General features: G+C 44.5%; 1 protein-coding gene across 1 annotated transcript in view; it reads left to right on the plus strand.

The window, feature by feature from the left end:
* The window catches only part of ADAMTS17 (ADAM metallopeptidase with thrombospondin type 1 motif 17), a 540,263-nt gene that overhangs the window by 310,250 nt on the left and 204,636 nt on the right, over positions 1 to 25,377 (plus strand). The window contains exon 12 of the mRNA XM_082253049.1: positions 1,832 to 1,977. Within this exon, the coding sequence (XP_082109175.1) occupies positions 1,832 to 1,977 (146 nt within the window). The remainder of the gene's footprint in view (positions 1 to 1,831; positions 1,978 to 25,377) is intronic.

Here is a 25,377-nt window from a genome sequence, read left to right on the forward strand (position 1 = left end):
GGGCTGTCTCTGCAGGCATAACCCCACACACTCTGCTATAGCCTTCAGTTTATTTCTGCCTAGTTTGGAGTAGGACCTAGTTCCCTGCTGGGACTTCGGTCTTAGCTGTTTATTTTTGCAAACCTTTTTTTTGTGATTCATTTCTTTTAGTTAGAGTTCCTGGAGAACTACAAGCAACAGCCGGCTGGGTTTCGGACTGGATATTCTAGATCCTTAACCACTTTACGTCCAGCTGCCGCTGATGTACTGCGGCAGGCTGGCTCTCCCAGGCAAAGTCCCGTGCATGTAAGTCGCTCGCCTAGGAGGAGCTAGGGTGCGATCGCGCGCCGGCGGCGGCGCGCTCCCGCCCACGCTCGTCAGCGGGGAAGCTGGCGCGAGTGACAGGTGGCTCCGATGGCCGCCAGCCACTCGCAGTCTCCCCCCGCTGACAGAGAAGGACGGACGGCTGATGTAAACACAGCCGTCCGTCCTTCTCCCTGAGATGATCACAGAGACCATGCAATATGGTATATAGGATCATATGTCTCTATGGTCATCTCACAAGCCCAACCCCCCCACAGTTAGAATCACTCCCCTATGCTTACATTTAACCCCTTGATCACCCACAGGGTTAACCCCTTCCCTGCCAGTGTCATTATTACAGTAACCGTGCATATGTATAGCACTGATTACTGTAGTAATGTCACTGGTCCCCCCAAAAGTGTCAAAAATGTCAGTTATAGGTCTGATCTGTCCTCCGCAATGTCGCAGTCCCGCTAAATATCTCAGATTGCCGCCATTACTAGTAAAAAAAACAATGAAAATGACATAAATCTTTCCCATAGTTAGTAAGCGCAATAACTTTTGCGCAAACCGATCAAAATACGCTTATTGCGATTTTTTTTTTTTTTTACCAAAAATATGTAGCAGAAAACAAATTGGCCTAAAATGTTAAATAATTTTGATTTTAACATTTTTTTTTTGGGAATGTTATATAGCAGAATGTGAAAAATATCGTTTTTTTTTTTTTTTTCAAAACTGTCGCTCTTTTTTTGTTTATAGCGCAAAAAATAAAAATTGCACAGGTGATCACATACCACCAAAAGAAAGCTCTATTTGTGGGGAAAAAATTATGTCAATTTTATTTGGGTATAGTGTCGCACGACAGCGTAATTGTCCGTTAAAATCATGCAGTGCCCAATCGCAAAATAGGGCCTGGTGATTAAGCAGAAAAATCTTCCTGTCTTAAAGTGGTTAATGGAACATTGGGTTATGCTGCCTCCCTACAGGAGTAGGACACTAGGCAGGAAAATGCTTTACCACGCCTACGGGGCTGTCTCTGCAGGCATAACCCCACACATTCTGCTATAGCCTTCAGTTTGTTTCTGCCTAGTTTGGAGATGGACGAGGCCGCGAGTGGACCATCTTGCTGGGACGCAAACGTCCTGGGATGCCCTGAGTTGCAGCTTCCCCCTGGCTGTCAGCACCCCCAACCCCCAGTGGGAGGTAGTCTGCACCTCCGTACCTCCCTGTTGAAATGCATTGAAAACGTAGCAAGAATGCATCAACAACGCACCTGTGTTGCGTTTTTGATGCGGTTTTTGAGTCACATGACCTAAGAAAAACACACCACCAGCACAGTAAAATCTTAGTAGTATCATGGCAAAATCATGTGCGTTTTCGGTGCCATTATCAGCATTTTTTTTCTTTATCGGCAAAATGGCAAAAGCACCATTTTCGTACAAAATTTCGATATAAAAAATGAAAGTTTCTTGTGCTAGCTGTTCCTTACAAAACACTGTGACAGTGGATTAAAATCTTCAATTCTAAGTTCTGGGAGTTTGTATTGCAGTGGTGCCGAGCCGGAGAATGCGTAAGCAAGACCCCAATCCCTCAGCATGTGGATGGAGACTGGAGCGCCTGGAGCTCCTGGAGCATGTGCAGCCGAACCTGCGGAACTGGAGCACGCTTCCGGCAAAGAAAATGTGACAACCCACCGTGAGTGTATCTTTACACAACACATGTTGATGATCTTCTTTTTTTTTTTTTATTAGTTTACATAGATAGGGCCCTTTCACACGGGCGCTCCGTATGTCCGCAAATCATCCTATTTTTTTGCGGATGATTTACGGACATAATGTAATTCTATGGCATTGCGGATGTCAGCGGAATACCATCCTCTGACATCCGATTTGCGTCCTTTCAGTTCTGTTCCGTTTTTTGGAACGGAACAGAACCCTATTTTTCCTCCATTCAAAAAACGGAAAGGAAGGAAAATCGGATGTCAGCGGTGTCATCCGCTGACATCCGCAATCCCATAGATATACATTATGTCTGTATATCATCCGCAAACGGATGGGATGATATGCGGACATACGGAGCGGATGAGACAAGTGTCATCCGCTCCGTGAAAAAAAAAAAAGTGCCGGAGCGGATCGCAATGCGGTCCGCTCCGTGTGAAAGAGCCCTTACTCATATTAAAAAAAAGACACAAGTCCATGCAGTTCAACCAATACACACATAAAACAAAAGAAATAAAATAAAAAAACCTCCTAATACACAATCCTGTACCCAGTTGATCCAGAGGAAGGCAAAATAGCATGGACCAATTTTCAGTTCTATCCAGTTCAAATCTGTAAAGAAAAGCGCACGCAACCTCGGGCAATAACGCTTTAATAAAGGACAACAACACAGTACATTGGAATTGCACTCACACTTTTCCTTTAAGACAATCGCTTTACAGCATTCCAACAGGAGCTACTCGCTCCTCCCGTCCCTCCAGATGGTGACTCTGCGGTCTCCTCATTCGCACTCCCCCCCCCCCCCCCCCCGATCGTCAGCTGGGAGGCCAGTGCAAGTGTCAGACAGCTCCAATTGCCGCCTGACACTGGCGATCTCTCCCCGCTGACGGAGAAGGACGGACGGCTGATGTAAACACAGCCATCCGTCCTTCTCCCTCGGATGATCACAGAGGCTATGTGATCCTGCTATATAGGATCGCATGTCTCTGTGATGATCTCACAAGCCCAACCCCCCCCACAGTTAGAATCACTCCCCTAGGCTCACATTTAACCCCTTGATCACCAACAGTGTTAACCCCTTCCCTGCCAGTGTCATTATTACAGTAACAGTGCATATTTTTAGCACTGATTACTGTAGTAATGTCACTGGTCCCCCCGAAGTGTCAAAAAATGTCAGTTAGGGGTCCGATCTGTCCGCCGCAATGTTACGTCCCGCAAAAAATCGCAGATCGCCGCCATTACTAGTAAAAACAACAATAAAAATGACATAAATCTTTCCCGTAGTTTGTAGACGTGATAACTTTTGCGCAAACCAGTCAAAATACGCTTATTGCGATTTTTTTTTTTTTTTTTACCAAAAATATTTAGCAGAAAATAAATTGGCCTAAAATGTTAAAAAAATTTAGATTTTTAATTATTTTTTCATGGAATGTTATACAGGCATACCCCACTTTTAAGTACACAATGGGACCAGAGCATGTATGTAAAACGAAAATGTACTTAAAGTGAAGCAATACCTTTTTTCATTTCTCAATGCATGTAAATACACTAGCTCCATAGGAAATCTTGGTCAGCTTGACATGGCATTGCTCCCAAACCATGTGACAAGGACACCAAGCTTGGGAAGCATGTTAAGGGGATCCAGGACTATGACATGGTAGATTACCTAGGCAAGCTGGCCAGCCACAAACAGGATATGTTGCAGTCCTGGGTCCCCTCTCGGTGCTCCCTACGTTTGGTATCCCTGTCACTTATGGTTTGGGAGCAGTGCCATGTCAAGCTGACAAAAGATTTCCTATAGACACCAATGTTAAAAACCGGGAGTAGTGTCATGCCAAGCTGAACAAGCTGTGTCCTTACTCGCGAGTGTACTTAAAGTGAGTGTACTTAAAGCGGGGTATGCCTGTATAGCAGAATGTGAAAAATATTGTTGTTTTTTTTTTTTTTGCAAAATTGTCGCTTTTTTTTTTTTGTTAAGGCCTCTTGCACATGATACTCCTGTTTGAGCATCTCGCGGCTTGAAAATGCTCAGTACAGCTTTTGAGCTAAAATACAGCCCATTAATTGTAATGTGCCTATGCACACAGGCGCGTAAACAAGCGCTGTGCATTCTTCAGTAAGAACAAAATAGAAAAATCTGCATTTTTGGTCAGTAATTTAAGCCTCAATGCACGCAAATACTCGCAAATACATACAAAAAAAAAAGAGGTCTGGAAAAAGTAGATGCTCAAACAGGAGTATTGTGTGCAAGAGACCTATTAGCGCAAAAAAAAAAAATCGCACAGGTGATCAAATGCCACCAAAAGAAAGCTCTGTTTGTGTGAAAGAAAGGAGATCAATTTTATTTAGGTACAGGGTCGCACGACCGCGCAATTATCCGTTAAAGTAACGCAGTGCCGAATCGCAAAATAGGGCCTGGTTATTAACCACTTGCTGACCGCCGCACGACTATCTACGTCGGCGGTCAGCCCCTCACAGGCAAACTAACGTAGGTCTACGTCGCTTGCCTGTGAGGGTCTAGGGAGCGAGCACGCGCCGCCGGAGGCGCGCTCCCGCTCCCGCGTGGTCACGGACCCCCCCCGCGCGTGTGACCAGCGGACCCGATGTCCGCCGGTCACTCGGCAATCGGCGGGGGAGAGGGAGAATGTCAGGCAGCTTGTGTAAACAAGCCACCTGTCATTCTCCTCGCTGTAAGGACACTGATCACACGGATCTAGTATGTAGATCCGTTGATCAGTGTCCTTACAGCTGAAGCCACAGCCAATCACAGTAGAAAGCACGCCCCTAGGGACACACACAGCCCCTCCCTCCCAAATAAAGTTAACCCCTTCACTACCAGTGTATTTTTACAGTAACAGTGCATATGTATAGCACTGATTACTGTAGAAATGTCACTGGGACCCCCAAAAGTGTCACAAATGTCAGTCAAGGGTCCGATCTGTCCGCCCCAATGTCGCAGTACCGCAAAAAAAAATCGCAGATCGCCGCCATTACGCATTAAAAAAAAAACAACAAAAATGACAAAAATCTTTCCCTTTGTTAGTAAACGCGATAACTTTTGCGCAAACCAATCAAAATACGCTTTTTGCGATTTTTTTTTTTACCAAACATAGGTAGCATAAAACAAATTGGCCGAAAATGTTAAAAAATTTTGATTTTTAAATTTTTTTTGGGGGGGAATTTCATATAAAAAAATTTGAAAAATATTGCTATTTTTGCAAAATTTACGCTCTTTTTTTTGTTTATAGCGTGTGATCAAAAAATCGCACAGGTGATCAAATACCACCAAAAGAAAACTCTGTTTGTGGGGAAAAAAAGGACGCCAAATTTGTTTAGGTACAGCGTCGCACGACCGCGCAATTGTCCGTTAAAGTCAGGCAGTGCCGAATCGCAAAATACCCCCTGGTCAGGAAGGGGGTAAAATCTTCCGGGGCTTAAGTGGTTAAGGGAGAAAATCCTCCGGTCTGAAAGTGGTTAATAAAGAAAAAAAAAATCATCATCTTTTTTTTCTAATTGATATACAGCTGTCACATGACCCAGCTCTCTCCCACCCTGTCTGCAGGGAAACATAAGCAGGAGGAGCTTCTAGTCCTCTGCTGCTGGTCACATGTTAAAAAAAAAAAAAAACAGGCTTTGGAATATAGAGTAAAAATAAATATCAATAAACTGTTTTAAATTGTCATACAAATATATATTTGATATCAAATCTTAGTTTTTGGCAATAACATGGTAAGGGTGGATTTCTGCCAATCACAGGCTGTGTCACGCCACTCCAGCCTGTGTCTTAGAATAGGAGGGAGGTAAAGCCTCCATCAATCTACATGTAATATCCCCCTCCCATGTTCTTTAAATGGTTAGTGGGTTTGAAGGAGGGAGGGAGGGAGTGGGCTGTCATTTATCACTATGTATACGCCCACATGTGTGACTCTATAGTCACATGGGCTGCTCAGATGTGATCAGGAGGATATTCTCAACATAGAAACTCATTGAGAGCTGAGCATGTACGGGGAGCGGTCAACACTGCCCTGTAAAACCCCTAGCTAAATTAGGGACAGCAGGGGGAGATATAGAGAGCGGCAAGATCAAACAGGTTTTTTGCAGAATACGGAAAACAAATCTCATAGTGAGTATGAACAGCATGTAATACAGCATTTAATAGCTTTTGTATGATGTGGGTTTAGTGACACTGTAAGTCAAGGAGATATGAAATTTACAGTTACCTGGCTAAAATAAAGTTCCCTATCCATGTGTTAAAGCTTTGTAAATTGAGTCCAGATTCAGGATAACACCTTTAGACCCTTTCACACGAATGCCTTCTGTTCCAATCAACGGGGTCTGTCCACTGATCCTCTGGTGAATGGAGCAGAGTGGACGGAAGACAGGTCTGTGTCTGCTCAGTTTATGCAGAGCGGACACAGACTCCACTCTGCTCTATGGAGGGGGGGGGGGGCAGGAGTAAATGGACTATATCGGTTTACACTTGGCTGCCTCCAATCTGCCTGATGTTTAGTGGGCCTGATCAGACTCATAGGTGGACACAAGCCCATTTACACCAGCCAGTCTATAGGAATGCATGGAGCTTCTGATCAGGCCTTAAAAACTGACAGATGGATCGGATTGTCTCCGTGAAAGGGCCCTTTGACATGTGCCTTTGAGTCCTTAGACACAGGCTTTCTACCCGGCGGACTCCATTTTGCTCAGCAGGGATCGAACCGCCAATCCCCGCTGAGCAGGTGGATGACCGGTCCGTCTCCACTTACTTTGCAGAGACAGAGCTGTCAGATCCCCGCTCTCCTCTATGGGAGATCGGATGAAAACAAACCGCCTGTCCATTTTCATCCGATCCTCCAGACAGATGGAAAAATAGGGATTCCATCCATCTTTATTTCATGGACAGGATCGGATCGAAAAGCAGCGGGTGTCAGCGGACATGTCACCACTGAGATCCGCCGCTCCATAGAGGTACATGGAGCATCCCATCTGGTCCAACTGAAAAATCTGACAGGCGGACCGGATCAGAAAGCGCGTGTGAAAGGGGCCTAACTAATTAAAAAAGAATTGTAGCAATAATATTGTTACATTGTATTTACAAAACCAATTCTGCTGACAGTGCTTCTATATAAACAAGCATGTGGCTTTGTTTACACTTACACAAGAGCGCTGAGGCCCCCTTCTGGTGTGTTGCATTAGCACATGGGTGTTATGTTTTGGGTTTGTGTGTTGCGTTAGGGAAGCCATTTTTTTTTTTGTTTTTTTTAATAGGCTGGCAACACGGTAGACACAAAACCCACTTGCAGCTTTTTTTGCAATTCACTACAGCCTGGGTTTATGATGTGGGAACCAGCGTGATTCTAATGCGGGTTTCTGCAGCACATCTCCCTCGCAGGCAGTTCACACTGCCCTCTGAAAACTGCTGAGGGTGTCAATACAAAGAAGTTCATAAAACTCCCCCCCCCCCCCCCCCAATCTCTGGTCACAGTGCGAACTGTGAATTGGAACTCGATTCCAGTGCCGAAATAAAAAGGTTCCTGCAGCATTTTCATGCAAATACAATGCGAACTCAGCTATACAAAATCTGGTGGGAAAATCACATGCCATGTCTGTGTTCACAATAGTGTGAAACCAGGCATAAATGCAGTGGTCATGGAACTTTAAGTGAGGAAGGTCACTAAAAAAGTAATAATATACAGTATATGTAGCACCCTCCTAGGTGGGTGCTAGGTAAAGTAAAGTTTGCTCTGCCTGCTTATCAGGGGAGCCTGATTGTTAGTTTTGCCTGTTGCATGTGTCCATGTGTGATTTGTCTGGTCTGAGGGAATGTCCCCACTGTATCCAATAGGGGAGCCGGTTGGACAGTGGAGGAAACCCAGCCAGTGACACACAGGCTTTTATGACTATCCCAGTGGGTTGGCACAACAGTGGTGCTTCCTGGGATACATTATAAAAGCCACGGGCACATGCGACAGGGAGTCTTTGGGCAGGAAGCCAGGTCCCAGGAGGAGGGTGACAGCTGTCTCTCCCCCTGTTGCTGAAGAAGGTGGTCACAGGCGGTCAGCCTAGTGGACCAGAAGTGTGGTGCTGAGCCAAGAGGTCCTGTGGATGCTGACAGTGGAGCAAGTGGCAGAGCGACCTGAGGAAAAACAGTGTCCGTGAGTGCCAGGGGTCTGCCCAGGACGGGAACCACTCCAGGAGGGTGTCAGTGGACAGAAGGTCAGCACACACAGTCAGTGAGAAAGGGGGTGCCAAGTTAGACCCTGAAGAGTAATCACAGTGAGAGTCCATATTCATTATCTTCACTTCAGTGGCAAGGTGAAGCAGCGGCCTTGCCGCATTCTGCAGTCAGTTGTCCTCCGGAATTGTGCATAGTTCAAGTTGGAGTATCCCACTCATCCCTTCTCCCATCCAAGTTCTAAAATAAAACACAAAAAAAGCAAATCCCCTGGAGTGTTCATTGTCTGAGCCAAGTGTTAAATTGACAAGTTTTTACAAACTGTTGCTACGGGTAACCCAGGGCAATCCAATCTCAGTAGCTCCCTAGGGGGTAGTTGAACATTCCATAATCATAACAGTACATGATAACAATTTCCAAAATTATATGGACATATATAAGATAAAAAAAGAGCTGACATATAAGATATTCATATATTGTATAATAAAATAAATTCATATTAGTTCTGATACATGATGGTATATACATGAAAAATACATGATTGACAGATTATAAAGGACATATCATGGCATCCTGTGTTTCGTGGATCCCTGTCCACTTCATCAGTAGTTTGATGCAAGAAGGTATCTATGAATGTAAATAAGTGTAAGAAAATCCCATATACAGAAATTATGGTAAATGGTTCCCTTCAAAGAGAGAGAAGAGAAAAAAGATTTTGAGTGGCAAAAAAGCCGTAATACTTAGAAGTCAACTCAGGGAGTAAACCCAGCATCTAAAAGAAAAAAAGGGGGTTTTTGGGGTGTCAGACAACCGTGTATCCCAGAGATGTGGCTGAAAAGACCCAGGAGCATCCAAAGGGTACACCAGGTTTCAATGGGGCAGTCCATAGGATATGTGATGAAGGCACATCTACAGTGCGGGGGAAAAAATATTTGGTCCCCTGCTGATTTTGTAAGTTTGCCCACTGACAAAGAACTGATCAGTCTATAATTTTAATGGTAGGTTTATTTTAACAGTGAGAGACAGAATAATAACAAAACAATCCAGAAAAATGTTCCCAAGTGTCTTCTATACAGGTAACAAGCTGAGATTAGGAGCACTCTCTTAAAGGGAGTGCTCCTAATCTCAGCTTGTTACCTGTATAAAAGACACCTGTCCACAGAAGCAATCAATCAAGATTCCAATCTCTTCACCATGGCCAGGACCAAAGAGCTGTCAGAGGCAAGATGTAGACCTACACAAGGATGGAATGTGCTACAAGACCATCTCCAAGCAGCTTGGTGGGAGGGTGACAACAGTTGGTGCGATTATTCGCAAATGGAAGAAACACAAAAAAATCAGTCAAACTCCCTCAGTCTGGGGCTCCATGCAAGATCTCACCTCGTGGAGTTTCACTAATTATGAGATTGGTGAGGAATCAGCCCAGAACTACACTGGAGAATCTTGTCAATAATCTCAAGGCAGTAGGGATCATAATCACCAAGAAAACAACTGGTATAACACTACACCGTGAAGGACTGAAATCCTGCAGCGCCCGCAAGGTCCCCCTGCTAAAGAAAGCACATGTACAGGCCTGTCTGAAGTCTGCTACTGAACAACTGAATGATTCAGAGAAGAACTGGGTGAAAGTGTTGTGGTCAGATGAGACCAATAATTAGCTCTTTGACATCAACTGAACTCGCTGTGTTTGGAGGAGGAGGAATGCTGCCTATGACCCCAAAAACACCATCTCCACCGTCAAACATGGAGGTGGAAACATTATGCTTTGGGGGTGTTTTTCTGCTATGGGGACAGGACCACTTTATCGACGAAGGATGGGGCCACCATGTACCATCAAATCTTGGGTGAGAACCTCCTTCGCTCAGCCAGGGCGTTGAAAATGGGTCACGGATGGGTATTCCAGCATGGCAATGACCCAAAACACACAGTCAAGGCAGCAAAGGAGTGGCTAAAGAAGAAGCACATTATGGTCCTGGAGTGGCCTAGCCAGTCTCCAGACCTTAATCCCATAGAAAATATGTGGAGGGAGCTGAAGGTTCGAGTTACTAAACGTCAGCCTCGAAACCTTAATGACTTGGAAAGGATCTACAGACCAGTGGGACAAAATCCCTCCTGAGATGTTGTATCAAAATGGTGGATAACAACAAAATTTATAATTCAGGTATACTGGACAGCCACTGACATATCTCGTGAATATTTAAAATGAAAGCAGGCACCAAGAGCAGTTTTGATAGAAAAGCATAAAACAAAACTTTACTGGACATCATAAACACAAAGCTTCCTTAAACATCTTAAAAGTTACCATTACTGGACATCCTAATACATAAAGCTTCCTTACACATAAAAGTTACCATGAACAAATACACTTTAAACATACAACCCTTGTCCCAAGAATTGAAATACTTAGCTTTGGTAGTTGTAACAGTTTCCAATAGATCTCTGCAACAAAAAGGGGGTCTTGGCCGCATGTTTCCAAACAGCCAACCTTCCAAACGAACAAACAAGCAAGGCTACATCATAATGGATGTGAAAGGGCCAAAGGGTGAGGTAGAAGAAGCGTTTTCTCATGCAAATTAACCCTTTTTATTGGTACTGTGCACAAGAGACCGCCCACAGGATGTGGTCATACCTCTTGTCCACTCACAGGTCATTTTGAGTGAGGTCATCCACACATGGCTGCACCTCCCCCCTACAACCACATGGTTCATTAAATATGCGGCAGCCATTTTAGAACCACCTGTGGGTGAGAGATTATTATTATTACACATGTATTGGGAACATTTGTAAAAAATCCACAACTGATACAGATGTGTACAAACCTGATGGCCAATTGCAAAAAACGTCTGACCTCTGTGATTGCCAACAAGAGTTTTGCCTCCAAGTACTGAGTCATGTTTTGTGAAGGGGTCAAATACTTATTTCACTTATTAAAATGCAAATCAATGTATAACTTTTTTGAAATGCGTTTTTCTGGATATTTTTGTTATTCTGTCTCTCACTGTTAAAATAAACCGACCATTAAAATTTAGATTGATCATTTTTGGGCAACCGTACAAAATCAGCAGGGGATCAAATACTTTTTACACCCGAGGGTTCTTAAAGAGCTCAGCCAGGTGATAGCCAGACCATTATTCTTGATCTTTAAGGATAGTCTACAGATGGGTATGGTGCTAGCTGATTGGAAAAAAGCCAACGTGGTACCAATATTTAAAACAGGGGCAAGATATATCCCGGGAAACTATAGGCCGGTCAGCCTAACCTCAATAGTCTGCAAGATTTTGGAGGGGATGTTAAGGGACTATATAAAAGACTTTAGTAATAAAAACGGTGTTAGTTGTAATCAGCATGGATTTATGAAAAATCGTTCTTGCTAGACCAATCTATTAACCTTCTATGATGAAGTGAGCTGCCACCTAGATAAAGGAAGGCCTGTGGATGTGGTGTACCTGGACTCAGCAAAGGCGTTTGACACCGTTCCCCCACAAACGCTTACTGTACAAGCTAAGGTACGTAGGTATGGACCATAAGGTGAGTACCTGGATAGAGAACTTGCTCCAGGGGAGAGTCCAGAGGGTGATGATTAATGGGGAGTACTTGGATTGGGTGGGTGTGGAAAGTGGGGTCCCCCAAGGTTCTGTCCTGGGATCAGTCCTGTTTAATTTATTCATAAATGATCTAGAGGAGGGGATATCTAGCACAATCTCGGTGTTTGCGGATGATACTAAACTAAGTATGCCAATATTTTCTATGCAGGATGTGGATACCTTACAAGCGGACCTGAACAAAATAATGGGGTGGGCAACTACCTGGCAGATGAGGTTTAATGTTGAAAAATGTAAGGTAATGCACTTGGGCATCAGAAACACGAAAGCAAGCTACTCACTAGGGGGGGAACCTCTGGGTGTATCGAAGATGGAAAAGGACCTGGGGGTCCTAGTGGACAACAGGCTTGGCAGTGGCATGCAATGCCAAGCCGCTGCAAGCAAAGCCAACAAAATACTGGCATGTATATAAAAAAGAGGATTCACTCCAGAAATAAAGAGATTATTCTCCCACTCTACAAGACTCTGGTCCGGCCACATCTGGAGTATTCCGTCCAGTTCTGGGCATCGGTCCTCAGGAAGGATGTGCTGGAACTGGAGAGAGTCCAGAGAAGGGCAACAAAAATAATTAGGGGAATGGAGGATATCAGCTATGAGGAAAGAATACAAGCACTGAACTTATTCTCTCTGGAGAAGAGACGATTGAGGGGGGATATGATATCAATGTACAAATACTGTACTGGTGATGACCCTAGCATAAGGAACAAACTTTTCAGTAAACGGGAATACAATAAGACACGTGGCCACTCACTAAAACTAGGGGAAAAATGGTTTAATCTTAAATTACGACTGTCAGAGTAGTAAGGATGTGGAATTCTCTTCCACAAGCAGTCGTATCAGCAGGGAGCATTGATAGTTTCAAAAAACTATTAGATGGGCACCTTAAAGACCAAAACATACAGGGGTATACAATGTATGGTTAACAGCAAACACACACACACATCATAGGTTGAACTAGAAGGACTTCGTTTGAAGTAGCACAATTTCAAAGTATGCGGTCAGCGCGATTTTAGGTGCTGCACAGATGTACAGTGGGTACGGAAAGTATTCCGACCCCCTTAAATTTTTCACTCTTTGTTATATTGCAGCCATTTGCTAAAATCATTTAAGTTCATTCTTCTTCCTCATGAATGTACACATAGCACCCCATACTGACAGAAAAACACAGAACTGTTGACATTGTTGCAGATTTATTAAAAAAGAAAAACTGAAATATCACATGGTCCTAAGTATTCAGACCCTTTGCTCAGTATTTAGTAGAAGCCCCCTTTTGATCTAATACAGCCAGGAGTCTTTTTGGGAAAGATGCAACAAGTCTTTCACACCTGGATTTGGGGATCCTCTGCCATTCCTCCTTGCAGATCCTCTCCAGTTCTGTCAGGTTGGATGGTAAACGTTGGTGGACAGCCATTTTTAGGTCTCTCCAGAGATGCTCAATTGGGTTTAAGTCAGGGCTCTGGCTGGGCCATTCAATAACAGTCACGGAGTTGTTGTGAAGCCACTCCTTCGTTATTTTAGCTGTGTGCTTAGGGTCATTGTCTTGTTGGAAGGTAAACCTTCGGCCCAGTCTGAGGTCCAGAGCACTCTGGAGAAGGTTTTTGTCCAGGATATCCCTGTACTTGGCCACATTCATCTTTCCCTCGATTGCAACCAGTCGTCCTGTCCCTGCAGCTGAAAAACACCCCCCACAGCATGATGCTGCCACCACCATGCTTCACTGTTGGGACTGTATTGGACAGGTGATGAGCAGTGCCTGGTTTTCTCCACACATACCGCTTAGAATTAAGGCCAAAAAGTTCTATTTTGGTCTCATCAGACCAGAGAATCTTATTTCTCACCATCTTGGAGTCCTTCAGGTGTTTTTTTTAGCAAACTCCATGCGGGCTTTCATGTGTCTTACACTGAGGAGAGGCTTCCATCGGGCCACTCTGCCATAAAGCCCCGACTGATGGAGGGCTGCAGTGATGGTTGACTTTCTACAACTTTATCCCATCTCCTGACTGCATCTCTGGAGCTCAGCCACAGTGATCTTTGGGTTCTTCTTTACCTCTCTCACCAAGGCTCTTCTCCCCCGATAGCTCAGTTTGGCTGGACGGCCAGCTCTAGGAAGGGTTCTGGTCGTCCCAAACGTCTTCCATTTGAGGATTATGGAGGCCACTGTGCTCTTTGGAACCTTAAGTGCAGCAGAAATCTTTTTGTAACCTTGGCCAGATCTGTGCTTTGTCACAATTCTGTCTCTGAGCTCTTCAGGCAGTTCCTTTGACCTCATGATTCTCATTTGCTCTGACATGCATTGTGATCTGGAAGGTCTTATATAGACAGGTGTGTGGCTTTCCTAATCAAGTCCAATCAGTATAATCAAACACAGCTGGACTCAAATGAAGGTGTAGAACCATCTCAAGGATGATCAGAAGAAATGGAAAGCACCTGAGTTAAATATATGAGTGCCACAGCAAAGGGTCTGAATACTTAGGACCATGTGATATTTCAGTTTTTCTTTTTTAATAAATCTGCAACAATGTCAACAATTCTGTGTTTTTCTGTCAGTATGGTGTGCTATGTGTACATTCATGAGGAAGAAGAATGAACCTAAATTATTTTAGCAAATGGCTGCAATATAACAAAGAGTGAAAAATTTAAGGGGGTCTGAATACTTTCCGTACCCACTGTATATTAAAGTCGCGCCCGAAATTGGCAAAAGTAGTGCAGGAACTACTTTTGCAAATTGGTGCACCGCCGCAAAGTTGGCGTCTCACCGATTGGAGCGGGGCTATTGTCGGCAATAGGCTGCAACGTGTCAAATCACATGAAAAATTGCTCCAATGTGAACGAGGGGCTTAAGAATACTTCTACACAGTGAACAGCTGTCTTACTATCAGAGGGGAAAGCGATGTTTGCACTTTCAGTTTGGGGAAAATACGTTTTCTGCTGGCAGTGTCGTCTTTACACTTGTCTGAGCCAAGCCGAAAACAGGAAAATGGGCGGATGCATGTGGCCTGTCCAAGTACTCTGAGACTATATCTTGCAGTTGAGCAAAGCCTTTAACACAAATCACATGTAGCTTCAACAGTGCGACTCCACAAGCCAAGCTTCACAGGGTCATGTCCAGCTTTAGAGTTTTTGCTGGAAGGTCCCTCTGTGTTTTATTATGTAGCGATTTCAAATGGAAATTCCTACTGTATGTGTTGATAGGTGAACAGAGGATCTTCGTTTTCTTTCTCATGGGTTAACACTAATGTCACCTGAGGTCTTCTTTTTGTTACATCTCTGGGTCCCGGAGTCCAGAGGCTTTGTAGAATTTTTGGCAGGAATAAAGCCTCCATTCCTAGAGCCACCCATGTCAGGGTGACCGGCGGGGGAAGAGCCTGGAGCCGCTCGCCCTGCTGGATGGGGGACTCTTGTGCGTCAGGGGGGAGAGGTCGACTTCCATGCCAGGGTGACCGGTGGGGTAGAAGTCGGCTTCCATGTCAGGGTGACCAGCGGGGTAGAAGTCGGCTTCCATGTCAGGGTGACCAGCGGGGTAGAAGTCGGCTTCCATGTCAGGGTGACCAGCGGGGTAGAAGTCGGCTTCCATGTCAGGGTGACCAGCGGGGTAGAAGACGGCTTCCCTGTCAGGGTGACCAGCGGGGTAGAAGTCGGATTCCATGTCTGGGTTACCGGCGGGGTAGAAGTCGGCTTCCATGTCAGGGTGACCGGCGGTAGAAGTCGACACGCCAAGGTGACCATAGAGACATCTTGGCATGGAGCAGGACTTTGCCGTTTTCCGGCTGTAAAAAGGCCCCGCGCCACGTTTTATCCGTTAGCTAGACCCTACTAGTTAGTTTCATTTGTGTGCAAGCCTGTATGTGTGAAAGCTTTAAACCACTTCAACGCTGAAAGATTTACCCCCCTTCCTGACCAGGACATTTTTTTGCAATACGGCACTGCGTTGCTTTAACCACTTGCCTACCGCCCCCCCAAACCACCCCCCCCCCCCCCCCGCAGATTTACTGAGGCAGGCCGGCTCGGCTGCCTGAAACGATGTAGCACTAATTTGGTCGTGCGCAAGGTGCTGGGGGACGAGCGCGCCCCGCCGGCGGCATGCTCCCGCCCCCACTAAGCAGCAGGGATGCTGATCCACGAGACCGGCGGCTGCCATTGCCACCGGGCATCCGCAATCGCTCCCCGCTGAGAGAGAACACCAGTCGGCTGTTGTAAACACAGCTGACTGTTCTTCTCTCTGAAATGATCACAGAACGCCTGTGATCCTCCTATATAGGAACACAGGTCTCTATGGTCATTTCACAAGCCCTCCCCCATACAATTAGAAAACACTCCCCTAGCTTCACACTTAACCCTTTGATCACGGCAGACCGCTGTTCTGTCAGTAATGAACACAGGGATCCTGTGTTTCTCTTATTTGGGAACACAGGTCTCTGTGTTCATGCAGAAAGCCAACCCCTCCCCCACTTAGAAAGCACCCCCTAGGGACACATTTAACCCTTGGATTGTCCGTGGCTGTAGTTAACCCCTTGCCTGCCAGTGTCATTATTATAGTAATAGTGCATATTTTTAGCACTGATTACTGTAGTAATGTCACTGGTCCCCCCAAAAGTGTCAAAAATGTCAGTTAGGTGTCTGACCTGTCCGCTGCAATGTTGCAGTCCCGCTAAAAATTGCAGATTACCGCCATTACTAGTAAAAAATAAATGCATAAATAAAAATGACAAATCTTTCCCGTAGTTTGTAGACGCGATAACCTTTACGCAAACCAATCAAAATGCCCATATTGTGATTTTTTTTATTTTTACAAAAAATATGTAGCAGAATAAAAATTGGCCTAATAGGATGAAAACATTTTGATTTTGAAATTATTATATAGCAGAAAGTGAAAAATATTGTTTTTTTTTGTCTTTTTAGAATTTTCGTTTTTTTTTTTATTTATAGCGCAAAAAATAAAAATCGCAGAGGTAATCAAATACCACCAAATGAAAGCTCTATTTGTGGGGAAAAAAAGGACATTTTGGTATAGTGTCGCATGACTGTACAATTGTCTGTTAAAGTACCGCAGTGCCGAGTCACAAAAAATGGCCTGGTCATTAAGGGGGAAAATCCTTCTGGTCCAAAACTGATTAACTGACAATTGCACGGTTGTGCGATGTTGCACCCAAATAAAATGTATGTTCCTTTTTCCTAAAATTAGATATTTTTTGTGTTGTATTTGATCACCTCTGTAGTTTTTTTTTTTAGTTTTTGTGCTATAAAACACATAAAAAAAAATAAAAAAAAATCCCAATAAGCATATATTGATTGGTTTGCGAAAAAGTTATAGCGTCGCCGTCTACAAACTGTTGGATAGATTTGTGGACTTTTTATTATTTTTACTGGTAATCGTGGCGATCAGTGATTTTTAGTGGCACTGCGACATTGTGGCGGACAAATGTGACACAAAGGGTTTGATTTACTACAACTGGAGAGTGCAAAATCTGGTGCAGCTCTGCATAGAAGCCAATCAGCTCCCAGGTTTTATGGTCAAAGCTTAAAGGCGAGTTCCGGACATGCCCAGAAGCTGTGCAGGGATGCCGTGCATGCATCGGAATTGACGAGCAGGGCCGGTGCAGGGCATTCTGGGACTCCAATGTCAACGAAGAGGCCGCAGAAGAGGATGCGCTGGCTTAAGTGCCGGTTCACACTAGGGCGACCTGTGAGGCGACCTGGTCACCTCACAGATCGCCGCAGGTCGCCTCCCATAGGGAAGCTGCGGACCCGTTCTAATAGGAGCGACACAAGTCGCTCCGACCTAGAAAAAGGGTCCGGAGCTTCTTTGGGGCGACCCGGAGGCGACCGCCATAGACTTCAATGTTATGAAGTCCGTGGCGGCCGCTCCGAGGTCGCGGCGCGCTGCTCACACCGCGACCTCGGAGGTCGCGGTGTGAAGTAGCGTCGCTGCAATGTGAACCGGCGCTCAGCTGCCCACACCTGAGAAGAAATTTTCAAGGTAAGTATTTCTTCTAAAAGGTAAGTGTGACCCGGGACAGTTCAGAGGCTATCCATTGTGGAATATACTAGCTCTGACTGTCGTGGGGGTATTTTTATCTAAATTTGACCCCCCGAGGCCGGAATTCCGCTTTAACTGAACAAGCTGAAGTTAGAAGCTGATTGGCTACCATGCTCAGCTGTACCAGATTTTGCACTCTCCAGTTTTTAGTAAATCAACACCTAAGTGACACTTTTTGGGGACCAGTGACACCAGTACAATGACCAGTGCTAAAAATATGTACTGTCACTGTACTAATAACACTGGCAGGGAAGGGGTTAACATCAGGGGCGGTTAAATGTGTTCCTAAGGAGTGTTTTCTAACTGTGTGGGGGTGGTCTGACTGGATGAAGACAGAGATCCGTGATCCTGCTTAGCAGAAACACAAGATCTCCATCTTCCCCTCTGACAGAACGTCGATCTGCCTTGTTTACATAGGAAGATCACAGTTCTGTAAGCCTCGGGAATGATCGTATGGTGCCGGCAGACATCAGATCCGCCGGACCCGCTGATTGGCTCCCGCTGTGTCTGGTCAGAGCGGGTCATGCGTGCGCACACCCCAGACCCAAATAATAAAAAAAAATCCTGTACAGGTTCGTGATTTTGCACTTAAGGGCTGCCTGCCGCAGCATATGTACGTAGGGCGGTCCCTAAGTGGTTAATGTGACCTATAATCTGTGCAGTTCAATAAAAAAAATTTGAAATAGTATAGTAGGGAAAAACAAAAATCTAAAATGTGAGTACATAGTGTGCACACCCTCTTATAATTAGGGATGAGGCTGTGTTAAGAATTTATGGTAGAAACAAATGGCCACTGCCCCCACCTATAACTGGCCTTTGCAGCAAGGAGTACATGGAAGGGCGATGTATGTCAAACAAAAAACCAAAGAAAATTCCCAACTCTACTTACCGACCAACCTGCAACCAACCGAATTTTCCTAACAATATGCATTAAAAACAGGGGTTTAGTTTTGCACACGTTTGTTTGCAAATACATGCGTAAGCTGCAGAACCACTTCATGGCACCCCAATATTATCTGCACTCCGAACTCTATACATTTTTGAGAACCTCTATAGTAGAAGCACATGCGTAATAATAGATAGGCGGGTGAGCTTGGAGAGAGCCCATCCCTCCTTAACCACTTAAGCCCCGGAAGATTTTACCCCCTTCCTGACCAGGGCCTATTTTGCGATTCGGCACTGGGTGACTTTAATGGACAATTGCGCGGTCGTGTGACGCTGTATCCAAATGAATTTGACGTCCTTTTTTTCCCCACAAACAGAGCTTTCTTTTGGTGGTATTTGATCACCTGTGCGATTTTTTGATCATGCACTATAATCAAAAAAAGAGCGACAATTTTGCAAAAATAACAATATTTTTCACATTTTTTTATATGAAATTCCCCCCCAAAAAAATGTAAAAATCAAAATTTTTTTAAATTTTTGGCCAAATTTGTTTTCTGCTACCTATGTTTGGTAAAAAAAAAAATCACAATAAGCGTATTTTGATTGGTTTGCGCAAAAGTTATTGCGTTTACTAACTAAGGGAAAGATTTTTGTCTTTTTTTTTTAACGAGTAATGGCGATTTGCGATTTTTTTTTTTTGCGGGACTGCGACATTGCGGTGGACAGATCGAACCCTTGACTGACATTTTTGACACTTTTGGGGGTACCAGTGACATTACTACAGTAATCAGTGCTATACATATGCACTGTTACTGTAAAAATGACACTGGGAGGGAAGGGGTTAACTTTATTGGAGAGGGAGGGGCTAAGTGTGTCCCTATGGGGGTGTTTCTAACTGTCATTGGATGTTGCTGTGTGTGTAACGGTCCTACATAGCAGGACTGAGTGATCTGTGCTTTTACACAGGGGAGAATGACAGGCGGCTTTGTTTACATTAGCCGCCTGCCTTTCTCCCTCTCTACCCGACGATCTCGAGTGACCGACGGACATCGGGTCCACCGGTCACACGCGCTGGCTTCTTCGGGTACGAGTGGCCTGCCTTTCTCCCTCTCTACCCGACGATCGCGAGTGACCGGCGGACATCGGGTCCACCGGTCACATGCGCTGGCTTCTTCGGGTACGAGTGGGGGCGGGAGCGCGCCTCCAGCGGCGCGCGCTCGCCCCCTATTCGCTCCCAGGCTAGTGACGTACTGGTACGTCACTTTGCCTGGGAGGGGCTGACTGCCGCCGTATATAGTCGGGCGGCAGTCAGCAAGTGGTTAAAACGCAATTTTTGAGCAAAAATACACTTTAATGAATAAAAAAAAAAAAAAAAAAAAAGCTAAACCGTAAAGTTTGTCCAATTTTTTTTGTATAATGTGAAAGATGTTACGCCAAGAAATGTGATAGAATCGTGATCTTTATTCTAAGCAAAAAAAAATTGTGATTCCCATTTTATCCAGAATCGTGCAGCTCTACTCACCAATATTCCAACACTACAAACAAATGTAGGACACGCTGTATAGGAGATCCGCGCTATGGTTAATCGGTTTCCGACCGGCTGCCCTCTTTTACTGCGGCAATGTGGCTCTGCTGCGCAAATCTACGTAGGTCTACGTCGGTCGCGAGCAGGGAGCTAGGGGGCGAGCTCGTGCCACCAGCGGCGCACTCCCGTCCCCACTCTGCAGCCTGGAAGCCGATGCACGGGGCTGGTGGCTCTGATTGCCGCCTGACACCCGCGATCGCTCCCCGCGGTTGTTGTAAACACATCTGACCGTTCTTCTATCTGGAATGATCACAGCGCTCCTATGATCCTTTTATATAGGAACACATGTCTCTATGATCATTTCAGAAGCCACCCCCCCCCCAGAGTTAGAATCACTCCCCTAGGCTCACATTTAACTCCTTGATCACCCACAATGTTAACCACTTCCCTGCCAATGTCATTAGTTCAGTAACTGCATATTTTTAGCACTGATTACTGTAGTAATGTCACTGGTCCCCCCAAAAGTTTAAAAAATGTCAGTTAGGGGTTCGATCTGTCCGCTGCAATGTCGCAGTCCCGCTAAAAATCGCAGATCGCCGCCATCATTACTAATGATTAAGCATACATACTAGTGTGTGAAACGTGTCTACCTTTGCCACATTTGTCACATTGGGATGTTCAGCCAATAAACCTGAATTTTGATCACACTTGGAGTGCAGCCATTTCTTCTATCCACGGAGGCAAGCCAAGGTGTGCACCGGTGTGTCATCAGGCTTCTGGAATCACCTGGAGCAGTGAGTTCTCTTCCCCTTTGTACCCCATGCATCTAGGTAACCCAGGCGTGTTTTCATCCAGCAAAATAGTGGTGGTTTTAAAAATAATGGGTACAGTACTTTTGTACACTCCAGCACTTGGACAGCCCATTGAATTGAAGAGGCTGCTGAAAACACGCAATTCAGGAAAATGCAAGAAATACATCTTTTATGGTGTGAATCAGCATTACTCAGTTGCCTCATATAGAATACTTTATTAATCCCAAAGGGAAATTGTTAAGTGTGTTTGTGTCACAACAATTTCCCGAAGACCATACACAATCACAACAATAAATTTAACCGCTTGCCGACTGCCGCAAGTACATATACTGCGGCGGTCAGCCCCGGCCAGGCAAAGTGACCTACCGGTACGTCACTAGTCTGTGAGCCAATAGGGGGCGAGCGCGCGCCGCCTGAGGCGCGCTCCCGCCCCCGCACGGACACCTCCGCGCGAGTGACCGGTGGACCCGATGTCCGCCGGTCACTCACGATCATCCGCTGTGAAGGGAGAAAGGCAGGCGGCTAATGTAAACAAAGCCGCCTGTCATTCTTCCCTGTGTAACAACACAGATCATACGGTCCTGCTATGTAGGACCTTAGATCTCTGCTTTTACATGTAAAGCCACATCCCTGCACAGTTAGAAACACGCCCCTAGGGAGACACTTAACCCCTCCTTCTCCAACAGTTAACCCCTTCCCTGCCAGTGTAATTTTTACAGTAACAGTGCATATGTATAGTACTGATTACTGTAGTAATGTCACTGGTCCCCCCAAAAGTGTAAAAAATGTCAGTCAAGGGTCCGATCTGTCCGCCGCAATGTCGCAGTCCCGCAAAAAAATCGCAGATCGCCGCCATTACTCGTTAAAAAAAAAATTAAAAAATCTTTCCCTTAGTTAGTAGACGCAATAACTTTTGCGCAAACCAATCAAAATACGCTTATTGTGATTTTTACCAATCATATGTAGCAGAAAACAAATTGATCAAAAATGTTAAAAATTTTTGATTTTTACATTTTTTTGGGGGGAATTTCATATAAAAAAATGTGAAAAATATTGTTATTTTTGCAAAATTGTCACTCTTTTTTTGTTTATAGCGCATGATCAAAAAATTGCACAGGTGATCAAATACCACCAAAAGAAAGCTCTGTTTGTGGGAAAAAAAGGACGTCAAATTCATTTAGGTACAGCGTCGCACGACCGCGCAATTGTCCGTTAAAGTCACGCAGTGCCGAATCGCAAAATAGGGCCTGGTCAGGAAGGGGGTAAAATCTCCCGGGGCTTAAGTGGTTAATAAGATGCAAAGACACAACAAAATTACCAATAACAGCCGATTAGCACCGAATAAAAACAAATTAAAACTACACTGCAAATAAAACCATCCATGGAATTCAAATACAACATAGAATAAATAACACAGATATATTACGAAAAATCCAACTACCAAATGCAAATAATACACCACCCCAAATAATAATTAACATATTGCCAACATACTATAAAAACGACATAAAATCCTGATCATAAACCAGAATTTATAAAATTTATAACATTTTTAAAGTGGTTATTAAGCCACTCAATAACCTTGCTACAATCCCCTCTGCTATACTAAAAAATGCCCCCAGTGCATGTTTCTAAAAAAATATGCCGCTGTGTACCTAATTTCCAAGCGCCGATTGGTGCTCACATGACTGACCACCTCTTTCCTCTCTCGATCTGACAGCAAAGTGGGCAGGCCTGAGAAACCCCCACTGACATCAGCCAGGAGAGGAGGAGAGAGGCGGCCGGTCATGTGAGCGCCTATCAGTGCTCTGAAATGAGATACACAGTGGCATTTAAAAAAAAAAAGAGCACTGGGGGCATTATTTAATTTAGCAGAGCGGATTGTATCAAGGTTATTGCATTATAATGGCAGCAGGAGGGGAAGGCTGGGTAGTGGATGGAGTTGACAGGCAGGGAGGGGAGGGGGGAGAGGACAGAACAGGGCTGCGGATGACGGAGGCACGTAAACTGACCACGGTGTCAGGGCTCAGCAGCCTTGATTAACATGGTCAGTTTACAGGAGGGAGGGCATAGGCAAGCAGGATCAATCAGGTTTTTTAGATTATACAGGGGGCCAAATTATACAGCGCAAGCACCGTGCTGGTATGCATGCTTTAAGGCAGTGATTGGGAACCTTGGCACCCCAGATGTTTTAGAACTTCATTTCCCATGATGCTCATGCACTCTGCAGTGTAGTTGGGCATCATGGGAAATGTAGTTCCAAATCACCTGGGGTGCCAAGGTTCCCCGTCACTGCTTTAAGGGAACAGGATCCATTTTTTTTTTTGGGGGGGGGGGGTAACAAACACTTTAAATCTTCACCTCCAGCCCTCACTGAGAAGAGTTCTATTACTTGATGGCCACAGGCAAAAAGTCATGGTCTGCAAAGAGCTTAGACATCATCGAAGGGATCTCGTTGGAGGGTATCCATCAGGCATTAGAGATAGCCATAAAACTCAACAATTGATGACGCAGACCATCTGCATTTAGAGCATACATCTGTGTGGGTAGTCTATGCAATCCTTCGAGTATACAGTAACTGCATTCAGCCCCATCTTCTAATTGATATCTATGGATGACTGTATGTAGCGCGGGAGGGTGCTGGGAACGTTTTTACAAAGGCTCTGTATGCAGTATGACCCTCTTGTGCATGAGCCCCTAATTTTTCTAGTTATACTGACATTTTTATTTATTAGTAATACTTGCTAAAATATGGGCTAGTTTTGTTGTAGATTCTTCAGGAAATAATTACCATATTGGCATATAACACGCACAAATAGAGGGCAAATCATGTGTGCGTGTTCTACACCGGTATTTTACCTGGGCTTTCTCAGAGGGGAAAAGGGGGGGGGGGGGTGTGATCGCCGCCGGATCACACAGCAGGGATCTCCTGTTTACTCCCTCTCTAATATGAAGTCCCAGCTTCTATGATAGATGTCACACGTCCTGACATTGGACCAGTGTTCTGTCTATCATAGGAGGCATGACTATGTATTACAGTGGCCGCCAAGTAAACAGGAGATCCCTGCTCTGTAATCCAGCATCTCTGCATTGATGGGCACTGATGAGGCTGCATTGATGGGCACTGGTGAGGCTGCGTTAATGGGCACTGGTGAGGCTGCCTTGATGGGCACTGGTGAGGCTGCCTTGATGGGCACTGACCCTTATTTTGCTTCAAAGTTCTTTATTTAAAATTTAAGGTTTTTTTCCCTGAAATTTCCCTCCTAAAATTAGGGTGTGTGTTTTATGCCTGTGCACCCATAAGTACGGTATTTGAATATTGTAAAATATTAACAATTACATTTTTTTTTTCATAAATAGTTAAATAATTTCTAGTGCTGTGATCTCTCTTGTTCAGTTGGGGTTTTGAGACCTTTGGTCTTTTGGCACCTTGATAGTTGTTTGCGTAATTTTCCACATTATATCACCACTAGGCACTGAACTACATTGTAAAATGAACAGTGTATCCAGAATTTCTGAAAATAGGTTACTTATCTATGCCTGATTTTTCATTACACAACCATAAACCGGTTTAGTAAAAGAGCTGTCCTTTATTAGGTTAAATGTGACATCATGGTTTTTGTAGCATGGCTGCTTTTCCTGAGCAAGAGAACTTGTTGGTGGCATTCGGCAGACTCAGCACAGAAAAGATGGCTTCAGGGCAGATTGAGTGAAGTCGTATGAGATGAACCAGCTGCCCGTAGTGCAATGTAGGAGTTAGTCCTGGACATGTAGAAGGGGCATGAGATCCTGTTATTCTTTTTCTATATTGCTTTGCAGTGCAGATTACTTGGTAACCGCACACAACAGTACAAAGGGTCATGAAGGTTGACAAGCAGTGTTGGCAAGGCATTGCGGTTTTGTGGTTTCCAACATTCTCCCCAATGCTCTTTGTGTATATTAATCACCATATCTTATTGTGGTTTGGGAAAATATATTCAAATAAAAAGAATATCTCATCTAGAATAGTACGAGGGCTGTATCAAAAATAATGCAAACGTGGGCATAACTTGTTTTAATAACTTAGTTGTTTTCAAGTTTCAAATGTTGGTAGAGTAACTCTTCCTCTATAGTAACTCTTCCTCTATAGTAACTCTTCCTCTATAGTAACTCTTCCTCTATAGTAACTCTTCCTCTATAGTAACTCTTCCTCTATAGTAACTCTTCCTCTATAGTAACTCTTCTTCTATAGTAACTCTTCCTCTATTGTAACTCTTCCTCTATAGTAACTCTTCTTCTATAGTAACTCTTCCTCTATAGTAACTCTTCTTCTTTTTCATTGCAGGTATATAATGGATTCTAAACAGA

This window comes from Pelophylax lessonae (genome assembly GCF_965119305.1).
Source record: "Pelophylax lessonae genome assembly, chromosome: 4".
NCBI lineage: Eukaryota > Metazoa > Chordata > Amphibia > Anura > Ranidae > Pelophylax > Pelophylax lessonae.